The following is a 22,997-nucleotide window of genomic DNA, read 5'->3' as shown; positions in this document are numbered from 1 at the left end:
GGAGAGACAACAAAACAAACTTCTTAATGAAGCAGCCAGTTAGACGAACACTCAGGGAATCAGGGCACAAGGACAAAGAGGCAAGATAACAAAACATTGGACCGTGATAGTCCTTTAACTGCCACAACAGATTTAGAGAGCTTTGGCATTAGGAATCATTATAGACACCAAGTTGACACCAAAATGTCCAAGACAATTACAATCCACTTAGCTAATTGAAATGACCTTTAAAAAGGACACAGAATGCTGACCTTGATGTCCAGGATGATGTTCAGCAGGTGTTTATCATCCTCTAACATGGCCTCCAGACCAGGGCCGTCACCACACGTCTTCTCCTCCACCTGAATGGTAGTGGAATACAACCATGTTATGATAGGATAGTATCTCTAACTGGATTACATCTCCTCCACCTGAATGGTAGTGGAATACAACCATGTTATGATAGGATAGTATCTCTAACTGGATTACATCTCCTCTACCTGAATGGTAGTGGAATACAACCCTGTTATGATAGGATAGTATCTCTAACTGGATTACATCTCCTCCACCTGAATGGTAGTGGAATACAACCATGTTATGATAGGATAGTATCTCTAACTGGATTACATCTCCTCTACCTGAATGGTAGTGGAATACAACCATGTTATGATAGGATAGTATCTCTAACTGGATTACATCTCCTCCACCTGAATGGTAGTGGAATACAACCATGTTATGATAGGATAGTATCTCTAACTGGACTACATCTCCTCTACCTGAATGGTAGTGGAATACAACCATGTTATGATAGGATAGTATCTCTAACTGGATTACATCTCCTCCACCTGAATGGTAGTGGAATACAACCATGTTATGATAGGATAGTATCTCTAACTGGATTACATCTCCTCTACCTGAATGGTAGTGGAATACAACCATGTTATGATAGGATAGTATCTCTAACTGGATTACATCTCCTCCACCTGAATGGTAGTGGAATACAACCATGTTATGATAGGATAGTATCTCTAACTGGATTACATCTCCTCCACCTGAATGGTAGTGGAATACAACCATGTTATGATAGGATAGTATCTCTAACTGGATTACATCTCCTCCACCTGAATGGTAGTGGAATACAACCATGTTATGATAGGATAGTATCTCTAACTGGATTACATCTCCTCCACCTGAATGGTAGTGGAATACAACCATGTTATGATAGGATAGTATCTCTAACTGGATTACATCTCCTCCACCTGAATGGTAGTGGAATACAACCATGTTATGATAGGATAGTATCTCTAACTGGATTACATCTCCTCCACCTGAATGGTAGTGGAATACAACCATGTTATGATAGGATAGTATCTCTAACTGGATTACATCTCCTCCACCTGAATGGTAGTGGAATACAACCATGTTATGATAGGATAGTATCTCTAACTGGACAACAGCCATCTTGTTCTTGGTGAATGGTCATCAGATATCAGGCTATTAAAACATTTAGGGATGGTTTCCCGGACACAGACCAACACTAATACTGAACAGAACTTTCAATGAAGATTCTTCACATTGCTTTAAATTCTAGAACTAGGTTGAATCTATGTCTGGAAAACTCCAACTAAACTAAACAACACCCTTGGCTTTGGTGAACTAACTCCTGCACTTGACTTGTTCCTACTAGCACGGACTTTGCTGATAGCTTCTTTGAGGAAAAATGTACTCACTATAACAGGTGTAGTTGTCTCACCTAGCTATCTGCTAAAAAAAACGTTTTTTATTAGTCAGTGGTAGTGTTTCACACCTTGCTGTTGATCATGGGCTGAGTGAAGGCATCAAAGTAGGAGTCAGTCACCAGCACAACTAATGACAACACTGTCTCCTGGAACCTAGAGATGATCTCTGACACACACTCCTGTTAGGGGAATACACACACACACACACACATACATACACAGACACGCACACACAAACACAGACAGACACACATACAGACACACGCATAAAGAGAGTGCAAGAGAGATACATTGTTACAAACAAAAAAAGTTACAAATTCAGAGCCATGTTGATATGTTGCAGAACGATGACATCGTCAGTGAGCTGAAAGGTGAGAGGTCAGGGGTTACAGACCTGGAAGACGTCTACGGAGGGTTCGTAGGTCAGAGCGTGGGTCTCCAGCATCAGCTCCGACACAAACATGGGTAGATGAACAGCCTCCACCGTGGGCTCCGTAGCCTGAGGTACACAACACACACACACACACACACACACACACACACACACACACACACACACACACACACACACACACACACACACACACACACACACACACACACACAGGGGTTAATACACAGTTAAAGGGGAAGGGATTGTCACAACAAAAGGAACCCACTATTCCGTTTAGTAAACTTGTTAGAAGGATGCAGGCAGAAAGCTGACTGTATTCCCCATTCTACAAGACAGACGATAACACACACAATACATCTCCCTCTGTAGCTTTAAACTCTCCTAAACAGGCCTCTGGTTTTAGAAAGCCTAGTGGTCCACTGGAGAATCTCCACTGAGACGAGTTGGTTGAAATGATGCTTGCCCATCGATGGGGCTGCCATGTGGAGAATCGTAGGCGGCTCGTTCCAGCCTGTTTTATCTTGTTATTGATGCCATGTCGTTTTGACTCATAGCTAATCAACAACTGTCACAATGTATTTGAGAGACAAAAAAGTGGTCATTGTTTAAATGTATTTATGTTGTCGATAAACACGAAGCCAACCCGGTCTGTTTTGCTCCATAGTTGTGTGGGTTTTGTAGCTAAACAACCAAACTGTCTATGTTTTTTAGTCAGCGCAGGCTACATCCATGTCTGAGAATCTGTCCCTGAGGCCTTTTTCAAACCTCCCCTCAGCGACCTTCATGGAGCAGCTCTGAACTACCTCACCTGATTCACCTGGCCAACGGTTTGATGATCAGTTAACCGGTTGAATCAGGTGGTCTAGTTCTGGAATAGATCCAATCCATGGAACGGCTGGGGGTCCCAGAGGAGAGGAAACAGTCGGTCTTGCTGTACCTTCTTGTCGGAGTCCTCCGTGGCGCCACCTCCGTCTCCAGCTGCAGCAGCAGCGTTGGCAGCATCGGTGTCGGCCCAGCTGTGGATGACAGCGTGTGTTGGGGTGTGCTGAGTCTGATCCTGCAGGACGGCCAGTAGTTTGGCCACAGAGCTCACAGCCAGGATGTGCATGGTGTTCACCATCAGGTAGTCAGCCAACCGGATGAAACTAGAACAAGACAGAGTAGGAAGGGGCTTCCGTCATGACACCTGGACAGGTACAGCACTCCAGCTCAAAGTACTGGTAGAAATGGAACGTGTGTGTGAGAGATGGTGTGTGTGTAGTGGATAGGAGGGCTTCAATAATGTAGCATGGCAGAGAAACAGATTTATGTGGAAATTAGACTGGGAAATAATGAAACAGTATACAGGAGTGTGTAGCAAGATAGTGTGAGTGTGTGTGTGGTACCCACCAGGTGAGGCGTCTACAGTGGTACCTCTTGTTGGCCTGTTCTGTGTAACTCATCTTCTCTGGAGCCTCTTCAAACAGCAGCTCAATCTCTGGTGACTGCTTACTGTCTGTCCCCTCTGGAGAACACACACTTCAGACTCACTCCACTGTCTGTCCCCTCTGGAGTACACACACTTCAGACTCATTCCACTGTCTGTCCCCTCTGGAGAACACACACTTCAGACTCACTCCACTGTCTGTCCCCTCTGGAGTACACACACTTCAGACTCACTCCACTGTCTGTCCCCTCTGGAGTACACACACTTCAGACTCACTCCACTGTCTGTCCCCTCTGGAGAACACACACTTCAGACTCACTCCACTGTCTGTCCCCTCTGGAGTACACACACTTCAGACTCATTCCACTGTCTGTCCCCTCTGGAGAACACACACTTCAGACTCACTCCACTGTCTGTCCCCTCTGGAGTACACACACTTCAGACTCACTCCACTGTCTGTCCCCTCTGGAGTACACACACTTCAGACTCACTCCACTGTCTGTCCCCTCTGGAGAACACACACTTCAGACTCACTCCACTGTCTGTCCCCTCTGGAGTACACACACTTCAGACTCATTCCACTGTCTGTCCCCTCTGGAGAACACACACTTCAGACTCACTCCACTGTCTGTCCCCTCTGGAGAACACACACTTCAGACTCACTCCACTGTCTGTCCCCTCTGGAGTACACACACTTCAGACTCACTCCACTGTCTGTCCCCTCTGGAGTACACACACTTCAGACTCACTCCACTGTCTGTCCCCTCTGGAGAACACACACTTCAGACTCACTCCACTGTCTGTCCCCTCTGGAGTACACACACTTCAGACTCACTCCACTGTCTGTCCCCTCTGGAGAACACACACTTCAGACTCATTCCACTGTCTGTCCCCTCTGGAGAACACACACTTCAGACTCACTCCACTGTCTGTCCCCTCTGGAGAACACACACTTCAGACTCATTCCACTGTCTGTCCCCTCTGGAGAACACACACTTCAGACTCACTCCACTGTCTGTCCCCTCTGGAGAACACACACTTCAGACTCATTCCACTGTCTGTCCCCTCTGGAGAACACACACTTCAGACTCACTCCACTGTCTGTCCCCTCTGGAGTACACACACTTCAGACTCACTCCACTGTCTGTCCCCTCTGGAGAACACACACTTCAGACTCACTCCACTGTCTGTCCCCTCTGGAGTACACACACTGTGTTGTAGTTATAGTCAGGTGTGTGTGTACCTGTGTTGTAGTTATAGTCAGGTGTGTGTGTGTACCTGTGTTGTAGTTATAGTCAGGTGTGTGTGTACCTGTGTTGTAGTTATAGTCAGGTGTGTGTGTGTACCTGTGTTGTAGTTATAGTCAGGTGTGTGTGTACCTGTGTTGTAGTTATAGTCAGGTGTGTGTGTGTACCTGTGTTGTAGTTATAGTCAGGTGTGTGTGTACCTGTGCTGTAGTTATAGTCAGGTGTGTGTGTACCTGTGTTGTAGATATAGTCAGGTGTGTGTGTACCTGTGTTGTAGTTATAGTCAGGTGTGTGTGTACCTGTGTTGTAGTTATAGTCAGGTGTGTGTGTGTACCTGTGTTGTAGTTATAGTCAGGTGTGTGTGTACCTGTGTTGTAGTTATAGTCAGGTGTGTGTGTGTACCTGTGTTGTAGATATAGTCAGGTGTGTGTGTGTACCTGTGTTGTAGTTATAGTCAGGTGTGTGTGTACCTGTGTTGTAGTTATAGTCAGGTGTGTGTGTGTACCTGTGTTGTAGTTATAGTCAGGTGTGTGTGTACCTGTGTTGTAGATATAGTCAGGTGTGTGTGTACCTGTGTTGTAGTTATAGTCAGGTGTGTGTGTACCTGTGTTGTAGTTATAGTCAGGTGTGTGTGTGTACCTGTGTTGTAGTTAGAGTCTGGTGTGTGTGTACCTGTGTTGTAGTTATAGTCAGGTGTGTGTGTGTACCTGTGTTGTAGTTATAGTCAGGTGTGTGTGTACCTGTGTTGTAGTTATAGTCAGGTGTGTGTGTGTACCTGTGTTGTAGTTATAGTCAGGTGTGTGTGTACCTGTGCTGTAGTTATAGTCAGGTGTGTGTGTACCTGTGTTGTAGTTATAGTCAGGTGTGTGTGTGTACCTGTGTTGTAGTTATAGTCAGGTGTGTGTGTACCTGTGTTGTAGTTATAGTCAGGTGTGTGTGTGTACCTGTGTTGTAGTTATAGTCAGGTGTGTGTGTACCTGTGCTGTAGTTATAGTCAGGTGTGTGTGTACCTGTGTTGTAGATATAGTCAGGTGTGTGTGTGTACCTGTGTTGTAGTTATAGTCAGGTGTGTGTGTACCTGTGTTGTAGTTATAGTCAGGTGTGTGTGTGTACCTGTGTTGTAGTTATAGTCAGGTGTGTGTGTACCTGTGCTGTAGTTATAGTCAGGTGTGTGTGTACCTGTGTTGTAGATATAGTCAGGTGTGTGTGTACCTGTGTTGTAGATATAGTCAGGTGTGTGTGTACCTGTGTTGTAGATATAGTCAGGTGTGTGTGTACCTGTGTTGTAGATATAGTCAGGTGTGTGTGTACCTGTGCTGTAGTTATAGTCAGGTGTGTGTGTACCTGTGTTGTAGATATAGTCAGGTGTGTGTGTACCTGTGTTGTAGATATAGTCAGGTGTGTGTGTACCTGTGTTGTAGTTATAGTCAGGTGTGTGTGTGTACCTGTGTTGTAGTCAGGTGTGTGTGTACCTGTGTTGTAGTTATAGTCAGGTGTGTGTGTACCTGTGTTGTAGTTATAGTCAGGTGTGTGTGTGTACCTGTGTTGTAGTTATAGTCAGGTGTGTGTGTACCTGTGTTGTAGTTATAGTCAGGTGTGTGTGTACCTGTGTTGTAGTTATAGTCAGGTGTGTGTGTGTACCTGTGCTGTAGATATAGTCAGGTGTGTGTGTACCTGTGTTGTAGTTATAGTCAGGTGTGTGTGTACCTGTGTTGTAGTTATAGTCAGGTGTGTGTGTACCTGTGCTGTAGATATAGTCAGGTGTGTGTGTACCTGTGTTGTAGTTATAGTCAGGTGTGTGTGTACCTGTGTTGTAGTTATAGTCAGGTGTGTGTGTGTACCTGTGTTGTAGTTATAGTCAGGTGTGTGTGTACCTGTGTTGTAGTTATAGTCAGGTGTGTGTGTACCTGTGCTGTAGTTATAGTCAGGTGTGTGTGTGTACCTGTGTTGTAGTTATAGTCAGGTGTGTGTGTACCTGTGTTGTAGTTATAGTCAGGTGTGTGTGTACCTGTGTTGTAGTTATAGTCAGGTGTGTGTGTACCTGTGTTGTAGTTATAGTCAGGTGTGTGTGTACCTGTGTTGTAGTTATAGTCAGGTGTGTGTGTACCTGTGTTGTAGTTATAGTCAGGTGTGTGTGTGTACCTGTGTTGTAGTTATAGTCAGGTGTGTGTGTACCTGTGTTGTAGTTATAGTCAGGTGTGTGTGTACCTGTGCTGTAGATATAGTCAGGTGTGTGTGTACCTGTGTTGTAGTTATAGTCAGGTGTGTGTGTACCTGTGTTGTAGATATAGTCAGGTGTGTGTGTACCTGTGTTGTAGATATAGTCAGGTGTGTGTGTACCTGTGTTGTAGTTATAGTCAGGTGTGTGTGTACCTGTGTTGTAGATATAGTCAGGTGTGTGTGTGTACCTGTGTTGTAGATATAGTCAGGTGTGTGTGTACCTGTGTTGTAGTTATAGTCAGGTGTGTGTGTACCTGTGTTGTAGATATAGTCAGGTGTGTGTGTACCTGTGTTGTAGATATAGTCAGGTGTGTGTGTACCTGTGTTGTAGTTATAGTCAGGTGTGTGTGTACCTGTGTTGTAGATATAGTCAGGTGTGTGTGTACCTGTGTTGTAGATATAGTCAGGTGTGTGTGTACCTGTGTTGTAGTTATAGTCAGGTGTGTGTGTACCTGTGTTGTAGTTATAGTCAGGTGTGTGTGTACCTGTGCTGTAGATATAGTCAGGTGTGTGTGTACCTGTGTTGTAGTTATAGTCAGGTGTGTGTGTGTACCTGTGTTGTAGTTATAGTCAGGTGTGTGTGTGTACCTGTGTTGTAGTTATAGTCAGGTGTGTGTGTACCTGTGTTGTAGATATAGTCAGGTGTGTGTGTACCTGTGTTGTAGTTATAGTCAGGTGTGTGTGTACCTGTGTTGTAGTTATAGTCAGGTGTGTGTGTACCTGTGTTGTAGTTATAGTCAGGTGTGTGTGTACCTGTGTTGTAGTTATAGTCAGGTGTGTGTGTACCTGTGTTGTAGATATAGTCAGGTGTGTGTGTACCTGTGTTGTAGTTATAGTCAGGTGTGTGTGTGTACCTGTGTTGTAGTTATAGTCAGGTGTGTGTGTACCTGTGTTGTAGATATAGTCAGGTGTGTGTGTACCTGTGTTGTAGATATAGTCAGGTGTGTGTGTACCTGTGTTGTAGTTATAGTCAGGTGTGTGTGTACCTGTGTTGTAGATATAGTCAGGTGTGTGTGTACCTGTGTTGTAGTTATAGTCAGGTGTGTGTGTACCTGTGTTGTAGTTATAGTCAGGTGTGTGTGTACCTGTGTTGTAGTTATAGTCAGGTGTGTATCCTGCCTCCAACATGGCCGTGTGACAGGCGCTCCTGGCCACCTCCTTTACCAGCTCCCTGAACTCTTCCAGACGAGAAGATACCTGCACACACACACACACACACACACACACACACACACACACACACACACACACACACACACACACACACACACACACACACACACACACACACACACACACACACACACACACACACACACACACACACACACACACACACACACACGTTTCCATGTAAAGGGACAGACACACAGGTAACAGTATTGTTTCCATTCCTCTCCTTGCCCCATCCTGGGCTGGAACCAGGCCCCCTCAGAACTGTCACCCACACAGCATCGCTACACAAATGCTGAGGCCCTTGCAGTGTAAGGGAAACGTTTACTTCAAGGTCTCAGCGCGGGTGACGGCACCGATTCAATACGACTAGCATGCACTGCTAACATGCTAGCCATTTCACATCAGATACACATAAGCAATGAAAGGAGAGCTGCACACTGAGCTCAGATGCAATAACCTAACATCCAACGTTTGGACAGACAAGCTGTCTTTATCAGGGTATAATGACAGACACTGCTGGGTGACTAGTTTATAGAGAATACATCATGTAAAGGAACAGACAAGCTGTCTTTATCAGGGTATAATGACAGACACTGCTGGGTGACTAGTTTATAGAGAATACATCATGTAAAGGAACAGACAAGCTGTCTTTATCAGGGTATAATGACAGACACTGCTGGGTGACTAGTTTATAGAGAATACATCATGTAAAGGAACAGACAAGCTGTCTTTATCAGGGTATAATGACAGACACTGCTGGGTGACTAGTTTATAGAGAATACATCATGTAAAGGAACAGACACACAGAGAATATGTAATGTAAAGCAACAGACACACAGAGAATATGTCATGTAAAGGAACAGATACACAGAGAATATGGAATGTAAAGGAACAGATACACAGAGAATATGTCATGTAAAGGAACAGATACACAGAGAATATGTAATGTAAAGCAACAGACACACAGAGAATATGTCATGTAAAGGAACAGATACACAGAGAATATGGAATGTAAAGGAACAGATACACAGAGAATATGGAATGTAAAGGAACAGATACACAGAGAATATGTAATGTAAAGCAACAGACACAGAGAGAATACATCATGTAAAGGAACAGACACACAGAGAATATGTCATGTAAAGGAACAGATACACAGAGAATATGTCATGTAAAGGAACAGATACACAGAGAATATGGAATGTAAAGGAACAGATACACAGAGAATATGGAATGTAAAGGAACAGATACACAGAGAATATGTCATGTAAAGGAACAGATACACAGAGAATATGGAATGTAAAGGAACAGATACACAGAGAATATGTCATGTAAAGGAACAGATACACAGAGAATATGGAATGTAAAGGAACAGATACACAGAGAATATGTAATGTAAAGGAACAGATACACAGAGAATATGTCATGTAAAGGAACAGATACACAGAGAATATGGAATGTAAAGGGACAGACACGTCATGTAAAGGGACAGACACACAGAGAATATGTCATGTAAAGGGACAGACACACAGAGAGACACACGTCATGTAAAGGGAGAGACACGTCATGTAAAGGGACAGACACGTCATGTAAAGGGACACACACGTCATGTAAAGGGACAGACACGTCATGTAGAGGGACACACACGTCATGTAAAGGGACAGACACGTCATGTAAAGGGACACACACGTCATGTAGAGGGACAGACACGTCATGTAAAGGGACAGACACGTCATGTAAAGGGACAGACACGTCATGTAAAGGGACAGACACGTCATGTACAGGGACAGACACGTCATGTAAAGGGACAGACACGTCATGTAAAGGGACACACACGTCATGTAAAGGGACAGACACGTCATGTAAAGGGACAGACACGTCATGTAGAGGGACAGACACGTCATGTAAAGGGACAGACACGTCATGTAAAGGGACAGACACGTCATGTAAAGGGACAGACACGTCATGTAAAGGGACAGACACGTCATGTAAAGGGACAGACACGTCATGTAGAGGGAGAGACACGTCATGTAAAGGGACAGACACGTCATGTACAGGGACAGACACGTCATGTAAAGGGACAGACACGTCATGTAAAGGGACACACACGTCATGTAAAGGGAGAGACACGTCATGTAGAGGGACAGACACGTCATGTAAAGGGACAGACACGTCATGTAGAGGGACAGACACGTCATGTAAAGGGACAGACACGTCATGTAGAGGGACAGACACGTCATGTAAAGGGACAGACACGTCATGTAAAGGGACAGACACGTCATGTAGAGGGAGAGACACGTCATGTAAAGGGACAGACACGTCATGTAGAGGGACAGACACGTCATGTAGAGGGACAGACACGTCATGTAAAGGGACACACACGTCATGTAAAGGGACAGACACGTCATGTAAAGGGACAGACACGTCATGTAAAGGGACACACACGTCATGTAAAGGGACAGACACGTCATGTAAAGGGACAGACACGTCATGTAGAGGGACAGACACGTCATGTAAAGGGACAGACACGTCATGTAAAGGGACAGACACGTCATGTAAAGGGACAGACACGTCATGTAAAGGGACAGACACGTCATGTAGAGGGAGAGACACGTCATGTAAAGGGACAGACACGTCATGTAGAGGGACAGACACGTCATGTAGAGGGACAGACACGTCATGTAGAGGGACAGACACGTCATGTAGAGGGAGAGACACGTCATGTAGAGGGACAGACACGTCATGTAGAGGGACAGACACGTCATGTAGAGGGAGAGACACGTCATGTAAAGGGACAGACACGTCATGTAGAGGGACAGACACGTCATGTAGAGGGACAGACACGTCATGTAGAGGGACAGACACGTCATGTAGAGGGAGAGACACGTCATGTAGAGGGAGAGACACGTCATGTAGAGGGACAGACACGTCATGTAAAGGGAGAGACACGTCATGTAAAGGGACAGACACGTCATGTAAAGGGACAGACACGTCTTGTAAAGGGACAGACACGTCATGTAGAGGGAGAGACACACATACTGTGTACCTCCTCCAGCTGTTTGTACTGAGCCTCCTGGAACTCCTCCAGAGTGTATGTGTGATCTTTCTGGATGCGACAAAGCCCCATGTCACTGATCCTGTAGCACATCTCTCTGATGTCTAGCAACGCCGGGCGCAGAGACTGGAAACAGACACACAGCTGTTACTGGTCCTTCCTATTATCTTAAAGTAACTACCTTGGTTGTGTTCCATTATATGAACATCTCATAGGGAAGATAGGATTGTTTCAATAATCCTAAGTAACATTCAGACAACATGAACCCGCCCAAACACATACTGCAGGTCAATGGTACAGACCATTTTGACTATAAACACATACTGCAGGTCAATGGTACAGACCATTTTCACTATAAACACATACTGCAGGTCAATGGTACAGACCATTTTGACTATAAACACATACTGCAGGTCAATGGTACAGACCATTTTGACTATAAACACATACTGCAGGTCAATGGTACAGACCATTTTCACTATAAACACATACTGCAGGTCAATGGTACAGACCATTTTCACTATAAACACATACTGCAGGTCAATGGTACAGACCATTTTCACTATAAACACATACTGCAGGTCAATGGTACAGACCATTTTCACTATAAACACATACTGCAGGTCAATGGTACAGACCATTTTGACTATAAACACATACTGCAGGTCAATGGTACAGACCATTTTCACTATAAACACATACTGCAGGTCAATGGTACAGACCATTTTCACTATAAACACATACTGCAGGTCAATGGTACAGACCATTTTCACTATAAACACATATGTAGAGGTCTTGTCCTGACCAGGAAACACTACTGGACCCAACAATACCACCACCTCATTATCCTGACCAGGAAACACTACTGGACCCAACAATACCACCACCTCATTATCCTGACCAGGAAACACTACTGGACCCAACAATACCACCACCTCATTATCCTGACCAGGAAACACTACTGGACCCAACAATACCACCACCTCATTATCCTGACCAAGAAACACTACTGGACCCAACAATACCACCACCTCATTATCCTGACCAGGAAACACTACTGGACCCAACAATACCACCACCTCATTATCCTGACCAGGAAACACTACTGGACCCAACAATACCACCACCTCATTATCCTGAACAGGAAACACTACTGGACCCAACAATACCACCACCTCATTGACGATGAACAGGCGCTCCTGCAGGGACTTCTTGCACGTGTTGATCTTCTTGGAGCGGACGTTGGTCCTCCACACTCTGAAGGCCTTCCACCTCCTGAAGAGGGCGAAGGCCGGGATGGCCAGGAGGCGGCGGTGGCATCGGTACTCATGCTCCCAGCGCTCTAACGGCAGGAAGTCCATCTCTGTATCAGAGATGCAGGTCACACCCTGCTGGCTGATGGTAGAGTAGTCCTGCTTGTTGATGTTCTCATACGTCACTATCCTGGGGGGAAAAGGTCAAAGGTGAGAGTTCGGGATGGGTAGTGAGAATAAGGTTGTAGGTTTTTATATTTGATAGAGAACTTGGGAGTTCAAATGTTTATATGAGTGTGTGTGAGTGTCTGTTTCGTCTCTCTTTGTGAGTCACAATAATACCTCCTTTGTTCTGAAGTGAACACTCGTTCACTACTTCCCACAATCTAAAAGCAATAAATTGGTGCTGGTATGGGTTAGAGGCAGTTTCCACCATGTTTCTTATACCAGGCAGTCCTTTCCATTAAAATTAGTGAAGGGAAGTGAGCAAGGATAAATGGAATTAGAGATAATTGGGAAGTAGCATCTCTCTCTTGTTGACGATGATTACTTGAGGTTATAAACATCATATCTGATGTAGGTTATGGTGTGTGTATCTCCCTCTCTTACTTGAGGTTATAAACATCATATCTGATGTAGGTTATGGTGTGTGTTTCTCTCTCTCTTACTTGAGGTTATAAACATCATATCTGATGTAGGTTATGGGGTGTGTGTTTCTGCCTCTCTTACTTGAGGTTATAAACATCATATCTGATGTAGGTTATGGTGTGTGTGTTTCTGCCTCTCTTACTTGAGGTTATAAACATCATATCTGATGTAGGTTAGGGTGTGTGTTTCTCCCTCTCTTACTTGAGGTTATAAACATCATATCTGATGTAGGTTATGGTGTGTGTATCTCCCTCTCTTACTTGAGGTTATAAACATCATATCTGATGTAGGTTATGGTGTGTGTTTCTGCCTCTCTTACTTGAGGTTATAAACATCATATCTGATGTAGGTTATGCTGTGTGTTTCTCCCTCTCTTACTTGAGGTTATAAACATCATATCTGATGTAGGTTATGGTGTGTGTTTCTCCCTCTCTTACTTGAGGTTATAAACATCATATCTGATGTAGGTTATGGTGTGTGTGTCTCCCTCTCTTACTTGAGGTTATAAACATCATATCTGATGTAGGTTATGGTGTGTGTTTCTCCCTCTCTTACTTGAGGTTATAAACATCATATCTGATGTAGGTTATGGTGTGTGTTTCTCCCTCTCTTACTTGAGGTTATAAACATCATATCTGATGTAGGTTAGGGTGTGTGTGTGTTTCTCCCTCTCTTACTTGAGGTTATAAACATCATATCTGATGTAGGTTATGGTGTGTGTCTCCCTCTCTTACTTGAGGTTATAAACATCATATCTGATGTAGGTTAGGGTGTGTGTGTGTTTCTCCCTCTCTTACTTGAGGTTATAAACATCATATCTGATGTAGGTTAGGGTGTGTGTGTGTTTCTCCCTCTCTTACTTGAGGTTATAAGCATCATATGTGATGTAGGTTATGGTGTGTGTGTGTTTCTCCCTCTCTTACTTGAGGTTATAAACATCATATCTGATGTAGGTTAGGGTGTGTGTGTTTCTCCCTCTCTTACTTGAGGTTATAAACATCATATCTGATGTAGGTTATGGTGTGTGTTTCTCCCTCTCTTACTTGAGGTTATAAACATCATATCTGATGTAGGTTATGGTGTGTGTTTCTCCCTCTCTTACTTGAGGTTATAAACATCATATCTGATGTAGGTTAGGGTGTGTGTTTCTCCCTCTCTTACTTGAGGTTATAAACATCATATCTGATGTAGGTTATGGTGTGTGTTTCTCCCTCTCTTACTTGAGGTTATAAACATCATATCTGATGTAGGTTATGGTGTGTGTGTGTTTCTCCCTCTCTTACTTGAGGTTATAAACATCATATCTGATGTAGGTTATGGTGTGTGTGTGTTTCTCCCTCTCTTACTTGAGGTTATAAGCATCATATTTGATGGAGCTCTTGGGTGCGGTAGAGGTCATGTACAGGAAGCCCAGGTGAGGGTTGTTCCGGATGATTCTGACGATGTCCGGCGGGGAGCGTATTTTGGCACGGATCACATCCTCTGCTGAGTTGAAGATGAGGGGGTGACTGGCTGGGAGCGGGAAGGGGGAGTGGAGGAAGGGTCCGGTGGGGGAGGGCTTTGTGGACTTGGAGGAACGAGGGCGTTTGGGGGGAGAGGGGGAACACAGGGTACTCTGGGTCATCTGAGCCTGGAGGGAGGAAGCAGTGACCGTCAGTTAGGCTATTATTTATTTATTTGACTTTGAAAAGCATCATGAACATCTGAAAGGGGACTTTGTACTACGTCTCTCGACAACAAAAGAGACAGATATTGATTGTGGACTGAATTCTTCTGTGGCTCAAATGAGGTTGATGGAACTACTGGTTAAAACATAACAAGAAAGGCTATGAGTTTAACAGTTGTCTGCCCCGTATTGGTCCACTGTGATACCTCTTAGCTTGCCACGGTCATCAGAGAGCGAGGACGCTATAGGGAGGGCTAGTGACGGACAGAGCACAGCTCAGTACCTGCCTCCCACCGTCTACAATCAATCATTTTATTTCAGAACATGGCTGTATATCACTAGTGAAATCATGGTTAAGATAATCTTGATTCCAAATTAAACCATGTCAAATCTGCATGACATCTATCTGTCCAGCAGAGCCCTTCTCAGTCTTCCACCTGTTTCTCCTTGACGTGGTCAGGCAGCTCAGGGAGGTGGAGGGTGGAGCTCTGTCTGTCAGGGGCCATGTCCATCCACTCTACCCCAGCAAGGGAGGGCGACGGCGGCTTCCAGCCCGACTGGATCAGCCTCTCCGGTTCTGCCTGTGGATGAACTCTGGCTGCTTGTGGTCCTGGTACTTCTTCAGGACTGGCTAAATGAGAGAAGATGTGTAAATAGAGGTGTTTATGTGCTTATGGGGCAGTTGATGTCTGGGATGGTTGTGAGAACAAAGGCTGATATTTAGAAAACATTACTGTGCGCAAACAGCGTTTACAAGTGGCTGGGTCCCTATATTCCTCTCTTTTTCACACACACACCCCACCCACCAGTATCTCCAGCGGTACGGGTCTCTGCCCTGCCCTCCTGCGTTCCTGGGCCTTGGTGGTGTGTGTGAAGACCAGGGCGTCCGGGTTGCGTTGTGCCTGGCTCGGGGCTACTGAGATCAACCTGGCTCTCAATGCCTCTGGGTCTACATGGCCCAGGGACATGGCGAATGGGAGGGTCATCTGCTGTCGGGCCCCAGTCACCTCCTCTCTCCCTGGGCCAGCCTGGCAGCGAGGGGACCCCTTCTGGGAGAACGAAGACATGGTGGCCTCAGACTGCCTCTCAGGGTCTGAGTGGATACTGTGTGTTGGGGTGAAGAAGGAGAGGGAGGTGGGGAACGATAAGCTCTCCCTTTCGTTTTGGTCTATCAGCTCAAGTGTCAAAGCAAACTATAGTAGCATGCAAGTCATCTTACACATAACTGACATAACAATTGATTAGCAACTTACCTGGCAACAAGAGATAAACATTGCAATATAACGTTAAATCAAAGAGTTCAAAACAAACATAGCCAACAATATCCGCTAACGCTGAGGGTTATATAAAGTGTTACCACAAACCGTCAGTTTGGTTAACAGAAACAATGTAGCGCTAGCAATTTATAACATATTTCTGAGCAAGTCAAGGTGTATTACTTACATAGCTATCAATGGCACTTTAACATAGACATTAGTAGAGAAACTACAGAATCAAAAACATTAGCTACACTTCTTATCGCTGGTTGTCTTGTCAAAAGTGGAAACACAGTGATCTCGTGAGTTTCCGGTTTCTTAGCAACCAGCACCTCCCAGCACACGGCGCGGACGACCAACAGCTGCACATGCGCGCTTTGCAGTAGAACTCTAATACCATTCACTTCCCAAGGTTTGTATAGCTAGATTCCCAACAGAACGCGGGCTATCATACATCGTTTCTTCTTCATGGTAAAACTCTGGACCTCAAAGATGTGTTGCAGTTGAAACTACAGAGGCATTCCTGTTATCGTCTTGATTCTGCAAAATTGAAACACATACTATCCCAGTCTAACCTGACAGAGCATCCTGGAGAGAGTCACTCAACCACACACAAATTAAACATGACCATAAGAACCAGTGAATTAATTTAGTTAATTTATCCCACCACAGAAAGGTGGATTTAAATACTTCCCAACAATGATCACAGAAAGTGAATTTTAAAATGACAACACCCAAGAAAATGTATTTTAATATTTCCCAAAACAATGACCACAGAAAGTTTGACCACAAAAATATTTCCTAATTTCCCAATAATGACAATAAAACACACCAGAAAGAGAATTTAAATATATTTTAATAACAGACATCACAGTGAATGGTATAAATCCATAACAGACATTGGCATTTCTGTAGAAATGGTTGGCAATGCACACAGTCAGGGATGGAAATTAAGCTAGCCCAATGCTAGTACATTTCAGACTGGCTAGTAGAAATTGTGGCCAACTAGCCACAATTTTATATTTTTAAATATCGTATGGAACAGCGGACAAGTGCCCAAAACCCTTAAGTCCCATCCCTGCACACCGCTATAGAGACTCCAGGTCTGCCATGGACGATGTTTTCCTTCTCTGTGACGTCATTATACTCAGCTGAAAGAGAAAGACAGAAAAATGGGTGTTAGAAACAGTCAAAGCCAATGAGGTCCTCTCAGTATCAGGGCTTCTTCAAAGATGGTGTCCATGTAGAATGCATCATGTAGAACAGACAGGAGACACGTCGTTTCTAGCTCTGCAGCGTTCCAGTACTGCATCTCAATAAGATCCAGGGTCCTATTCACTAGACACCAAACTAAGTAACACTGACTAAAACAGGGAGAGGCTACCTACACATGTCCAATAACTCCCTTTTAGTTTCTGTTGCACAACGTTTTTTTAACTGTTTTACTTCAGTGTGCCCAATAAATATGACCCTGTGTGGATATCAGACAACTGAGCTGACATCATCAATGTGCGCCTCTCCCTGGCCCCAGTGTAAGACCCCTAGTACCTGTTGTGATGCTGTAGTTGCCTTCTGTTCTGCCTGAGTCAAACGCCTCTGGAGACGACTGTTCTTCTCCTGATACTCTGCCATCTGCCTCTCGTACTAGACAACAATATGACACATTTCAACCACAACATTAGAGACACTTCATTCCCTACTGGACCCAGCAACAATACAGTGACATCACATTTCCTCATTATATGAATTATGATGCAGGTTGCTATTGGTTACAAGATGTGAGTAGTGTGTTGAATTCACGTAAGTTGAACAATTGTCTGTGTTCCTTTTTTATCTTCTATAAAATGGTATGTATGTATGTATGTATGTATGTATGTATATATATAATATGTATGTATGTATGTATGTATGTATGTATGTATGTATGTATATATGTATGTATGTATGTATGTATGTATGCATGTATGTATGTGTGTGTGTTAGAATCACCTCTACTATGGTCTCGTGGTCAGTCACCAGCTGGATCTCCAGTTCCTGACAACGTTGCTTCTGTCGATTCAGCTCACCCCTGAAACCAACAGACCTTGTTATAGTTGTGAGCGACCAATCATCAAACACATACTGGACACTGGGCTATTACGGTGGGGTGTCAGTAAGAACTTCAAATCACAGTTTACTGGTCAGATACGCCCAGGTGTACCCAGTACATTGAACTAACTTGAGGCTGGTGAGTTTGGTGTGGAAGGTCAGGGTGAGGGTCTTGGCCTCCTCCTTCCAGCGCTGGCTGGTCTTCTGCTGGGCAGAGAGGAGGCGGGTCAGCTCAGCACTGGAGCTCCTACTGCTTTCCTCCAGCTCCCTGACCCGGGCATCCAGACCCTGCTCCTTTAGGGAATACTCCTGCTCCATCTGGGAAACCTGGGGAGAGAAGGGGGGAAGTGAGGGTGGGTGTGTGTTTGTGAGTGTCTCCGACTTGACCTACCCACCAGTTTAACCATCATCTTATTTTCACCTTCCTCTCTACCTGCTAGACCTGTATCCCTCATCTTCCACCTTCCTCTCTACCTGCTAGACCTGTATCCCTCCTCATCTCCCACCTTCCTCTCTACCTGCTAGACCTGTATCCCTCCTCATCTCCCACCTTCCTCTACCTGCTAGACCTGTATCCCTCCTCATCTCCCACCTTCCTCTACCTGCTAGACCTGTATCCCTCCTCATCTCCCACCTTCCTCTACCTGCTAGACCTGTATCCCTCCTCATCTCCCACCTTCCTCTACCTGCTAGACCTGTATCCCTCCTCATCTCCCACCTTCCTCTCTACCTGCTAGACCTGTATCCCTCCTCATCTCCCACCTTCCTCTACCTGCTAGACCTGTATCCCTCCTCATCTCCCACCTTCCTCTACCTGCTAGACCTGTATCCCTCCTCATCTCCCACCTTCCTCTCAACCTGCTAGACCTGTATCCCTCCTCATCTCCCACCTTCCTCTCTACCTGCTAGACCACTATCCCTCATCTCCCACCTTCCTCTACCTGCTAGACCTGTATCCCTCCTCATCTCCCACCTTCCTCTACCTGCTAGACCTGTATCCCTCATCTTCCACCTTCCTCTCTACCTGCTAGACCTGTATCCCTCCTCATCTCCCACCTTCCTCTCTACCTGCTAGACCTGTATCCCTCCTCATCTCCCACCTTGCTCTACCTGCTAGACCTGTATCCCTCCTCATCTCCCACCTTCCTCTACCTGCTAGACCTGTATCCCTCCTCATCTCCCACCTTCCTCTCTACCTGCTAGACCTGTATCCCTCCTCATCTCCCACCTTCCTCAACCTGCTAGACCTGTATCCCTCCTCATCTCCCACTCTCTCTGACCGGTGGTCTGGTTTTCCTTTACCTCTCATTGGCTCACCATCTCTCAAATGTCATATAGCTCTTATCTGTGCTCTACAGACTGGTGCTATCAGATGTTTACCTCAACAGACTGGTCTTACGTGCTGTTTTGCCCATCTTTGTGTGAGCAGCAAAGCCTTGCATAGTTGGTCTCTATCCTGATCCCTCCCGTTCATACTGCATCCAGTCTAGTCTTAAAGGTGTTTAACCAGGTAGTCTCACCTGCTGCTTAGCTCTCCTCTGGGTCATCATGCTAGCCTTGCGTAGCTCCTCCATCTCCCTGCGGAGCTGCATGTTCTCCTGCTGCAGCTGGAGCCGCTCCTCGCTGACCCCGCTGCAGTCCTCCCTGGCAGCAGACAGAGACCCCTGCAGCCGCCGCACCTCCTCCTGGCACCGGGACAACTCCTCACTGTAGCTGCGGGGGGAAAGGGGAGGGAGAGGGGGCATTTAGATTACAAAGTACTGTATACACTCGGGTCCAGACAGATGAAACAGGCAGCCTAAAAAAGCACACTTAATAGCTAAACACAGATCTCAGATCAGCAGCTCAGACTAAGCACACAGAAATGTCTCACTCCATCTCCATTTTCTTCATCTTGTTCTGTGTGCTCTGCAGGGTGATGTTCATGTCATCCTTCAGTCTCTCAGCATTCAGAGACCTCTGGTGGAGGGCCTCCATCTTCCTGTACTCTGGCTCTCCTCTACCCTCCTTATATACCTGGAGTACAGATGACATAGGAACAGGTTATAATGCATTATAATGCTTCATACCCTCCATTCCCTATTAAGTTCTTTCACCACCTGTAGGAATGTACGATCCAGTTTGGTAAGACTAAAACAATAGTATGACTTCTTCCCCAATCACCTCACTTCCTCCAGGTCCTCCTCCACCCCCCCCCACCTCCACCAGGTCCTCCTCCTCCACTCCCCCCCTCACCTCCTCCAGCTCCTCCTCCACTCCCCCCTCACCTCCTCCAGGTCCTCCTCCTCCACCTTCTCCACTCCCCCCTCACCTCCTCCACTCCCCCTCACCTTCTCCAGGTCCTCCTCCTCCACTCCCCCCCTCACCTTCCCCAGGTCCTCCTCCACTCCCCCCCCTCACCTTCTCCAGGTCCTCCTCCACTCCCCCCCTCACCTTCTCCAGGTCCTCCTCCACTCCCCCCCTCACCTTCTCCAGGTCCTCCTCCACTCCCCCCCTCACCTTCTCCAGGTCCTCCTCCACTCCCCCCCTCACCTTCTCCAGGTCCTCCTCCACTTCCCCCTCACCTTCTCCAGGTCCTCCTCCACTCCCCCCCTCACCTTCTCCAGGTCCTCCTCCAGGTCCTCCTCCTCCACTCCCCCCTCACCTTCTCCAGGTCCTCCTCCTCCACTCCCCCCCACCTTCTCCAGGTCCTCCTCCTCCACTCCCCCCCTCTCACCTTCTCCAGGTCCTCCTCCACTCCCCCCCTCACCTTCTCCATGTCCTCCTCCACTCCCCCCCTCACCTTCTCCAGGTCCTCCTCCACTCCCCCCCCTCACCTTCTCCAGTTCCTCCTCCACTCCCCCCCTTCACCTTCTCCAGTTCCTCCTCCACTCCCCCCTCACCTTCTCCAGTTCCTCCTCCACTCCCCCCTCACCTTCTCCAGTTCCTCCTCCACTCCCCCCTCACCTTCTCCAGTTCCTCCTCCACTCCCCCCTCACCTTCTCCAGTTCCTCCTCCACTCCCCCCCCCTCACCTTCTCCAGGTCCTCCTCCAGGTCCTCCTCCTCCACTCCCCCCTCACCTTCTCCAGTTCCTCCTCCACTCCCCCTCACCTTCTCCAGTTCCTCCTCCACTCCCCCCTCACCTTCTCCAGTTCCTCCTCCATTTCCCCCCCTCACCTTCTCCAGTTCCTCCTCCACTCCCCCCTCACCTTCTCCAGGTCATCCTCCACTCCCCCCCCTCACATTCTCCAGGTCCTCCTCCACTTCCCCCCCTCACCTTCTCCAGGTCCTCCTCCACTCCCCCCTTCACCTTCTCCAGTTCCTCCTCCACTCCCCCCTTCACCTTCTCCAGTTCCTCCTCCACTCCCCCCCTCACCTTCTCCAGGTCCTCCTCCACTCCCGCCCCTCACCTTCTCCAGGTCCTCCTCCACTCCCCCCCTCACCTTCTCCAGGTCCTCCTCCACTCCCCCCCCTCACCTTCTCCAGGTCCTCCTCCACTCCCCCCTCACCTTCTCCAGGTCCTCCTCCAGGTCCTCCTCCTCCACTCCCCCTCCTCACCTTCTCCAGGTCCTCCTCCTCCACTCCCCCCTTCACCTTCTCCAGGTCCTCCTCCACTCCCCCCTCACCTTCTCCAGTTCCTCCTCCACTCCCCCCTCACCTTCTCCAGTTCCTCCTCCATTTCCCCCCTCACCTTCTCCAGGTCCTCCTCCACTCCCCCCCCTCACATTCTCCAGGTCCCCCTCCACTTCCCCCCCTCACCTTCTCCAGGTCCTCCTCCACTTCCCCCCTCACCTTCTCCAGGTCCTCCTCCACTCCCCCCCTCACCTTCTCCAGGTCCTCCTCCACTCCCCCCCTCCTCACCTTCTCCAGGTCCTCCTCCAGGTCCTCCTCCTCCACTCCCCCCTTCACCTTCTCCAGTTCCTCCTCCACTCCCCCCTCACCTTCTCCAGTTCCTCCTCCACTCCCCCCTCACCTTCTCCAGGTCCTCCTCCACTCCCCCCTTCACCTTCTCCAGTTCCTCCTCCACTCCCCCCTCACCTTCTCCAGTTCCTCCTCCACTCCCCCCTCACCTTCTCCAGTTCCTCCTCCACTCCCCCCCTCACCTTCTCCAGTTCCTCCTCCACTCCCCCCCTCACCTTCTCCAGTTCCTCCTCCACTCCCCCCTCACCTTCTCCAGTTCCTCCTCCACTCCCCCTCACCTTCTCCAGTTCCTCCTCCACTCCCCCCTCACCTTCTCCAGTTCCTCCTCCATTTCCCCCCCTCACCTTCTCCAGGTCCTCCTCCACTCCCCCCCCTCTCACATTCTCCAGGTCCTCCTCCACTTCCCCCCCTCACCTTCTCCAGGTCCTCCTCCACTCCCCCCTTCACCTTCTCCAGTTCCTCCTCCACTCCCCCTCACCTTCTCCAGTTCCTCCTCCACTCCCCCCATCACCTTCTCCAGTTCCTCCTCCACTCCCGCCCCTCACCTTCTCCAGGTCCTCCTCCACTCCCCCCCTCACCTTCTCCAGGTCCTCCTCCAGGTCCTCCTCCTCCACTCCCCTCCTCACCTTCTCCAGGTCCTCCTCCTCCACTCCCCCCTTCACCTTCTCCAGGTCCTCCTCCACTCCCCCCTCACCTTCTCCAGTTCCTCCTCCACTCCCCCTCACCTTCTCCAGTTCCTCCTCCATTTCCCCCCCTCACCTTCTCCAGGTCCTTCTCCACTCCCCCCCCTCACCTTCTCCAGGTCCTCCCTCCACTCCCCCCCTCACCTTCTCCAGTTCCTCCTCCACTCCCCCCTCACCTTCTCCAGTTCCTCCCCCCACCTTCTCCAGTTCCTCCTCCCCCTCACCTTCTCCAGGTCCTCCTCCACGTCCTCCTCCACTCCCCCTCC

General features: G+C 47.4%; 3 protein-coding genes and 1 non-coding gene across 4 annotated transcripts in view; all 4 read right to left on the bottom strand.

Moving 5' to 3' along the window:
• The window catches only part of LOC106599067 (dynein axonemal heavy chain 6-like), a gene marked incomplete at its 3' end in the record, with an annotated part of 84,196 nt that extends 68,826 nt beyond the window's left edge, over positions 1–15,370 (bottom strand). Inside the window, 10 exon segments of the mRNA XM_045713723.1 lie at positions 252–341; positions 1,787–1,897; positions 2,113–2,217; positions 3,050–3,257; positions 3,502–3,616; positions 8,091–8,202; positions 11,228–11,362; positions 12,412–12,679; positions 14,484–14,767; positions 15,241–15,370. Of these exon segments, the coding sequence (XP_045569679.1) occupies positions 252–341; positions 1,787–1,897; positions 2,113–2,217; positions 3,050–3,257; positions 3,502–3,616; positions 8,091–8,202; positions 11,228–11,362; positions 12,412–12,679; positions 14,484–14,767; positions 15,241–15,315 (1,503 nt within the window).
• Positions 14,977–15,096, bottom strand: LOC123739329 (small Cajal body-specific RNA 8). The gene has a single exon (XR_006767669.1).
• A 4-nt stretch (positions 15,371–15,374) lies between the features above and the next one.
• On the bottom strand, positions 15,375–16,400 carry LOC123739327 (dynein axonemal heavy chain 6-like; the record flags this gene model as incomplete). Its single annotated transcript, XM_045713724.1, has 3 exons — positions 16,247–16,400; positions 15,610–15,907; positions 15,375–15,434 (listed from the first exon to the last, which is right to left on the bottom strand). Coding segments are annotated over exons 2-3 (321 nt in total), but the record flags the coding sequence as incomplete, so codon positions are not given.
• A 497-nt stretch (positions 16,401–16,897) lies between these two features.
• LOC123739328 (sodium channel and clathrin linker 1-like) lies at positions 16,898–20,553 on the bottom strand. The gene is made up of 7 exons (XM_045713725.1): positions 20,548–20,553; positions 20,021–20,163; positions 19,668–19,860; positions 18,278–18,474; positions 18,049–18,127; positions 17,608–17,703; positions 16,898–17,210 (listed from the first exon to the last, which is right to left on the bottom strand). Exons 2-7 carry the CDS (start codon positions 20,122–20,124, stop codon positions 17,148–17,150), a joined length of 732 nt encoding a protein of 243 aa, XP_045569681.1. The 5' UTR covers positions 20,125–20,163; positions 20,548–20,553; the 3' UTR covers positions 16,898–17,147.
• Between the last annotated feature and the right edge of the window lie 2,444 nt (positions 20,554–22,997).

This window comes from Salmo salar, unplaced genomic scaffold, assembly GCF_905237065.1.
Source record: "Salmo salar unplaced genomic scaffold, Ssal_v3.1, whole genome shotgun sequence".
Classification (NCBI taxonomy): Eukaryota; Metazoa; Chordata; class Actinopteri; order Salmoniformes; family Salmonidae; genus Salmo; species Salmo salar.
The sequence above is the reverse complement of the archived record's forward strand: the minus strand, read 5'-3'. Positions and strand labels throughout refer to the sequence as shown.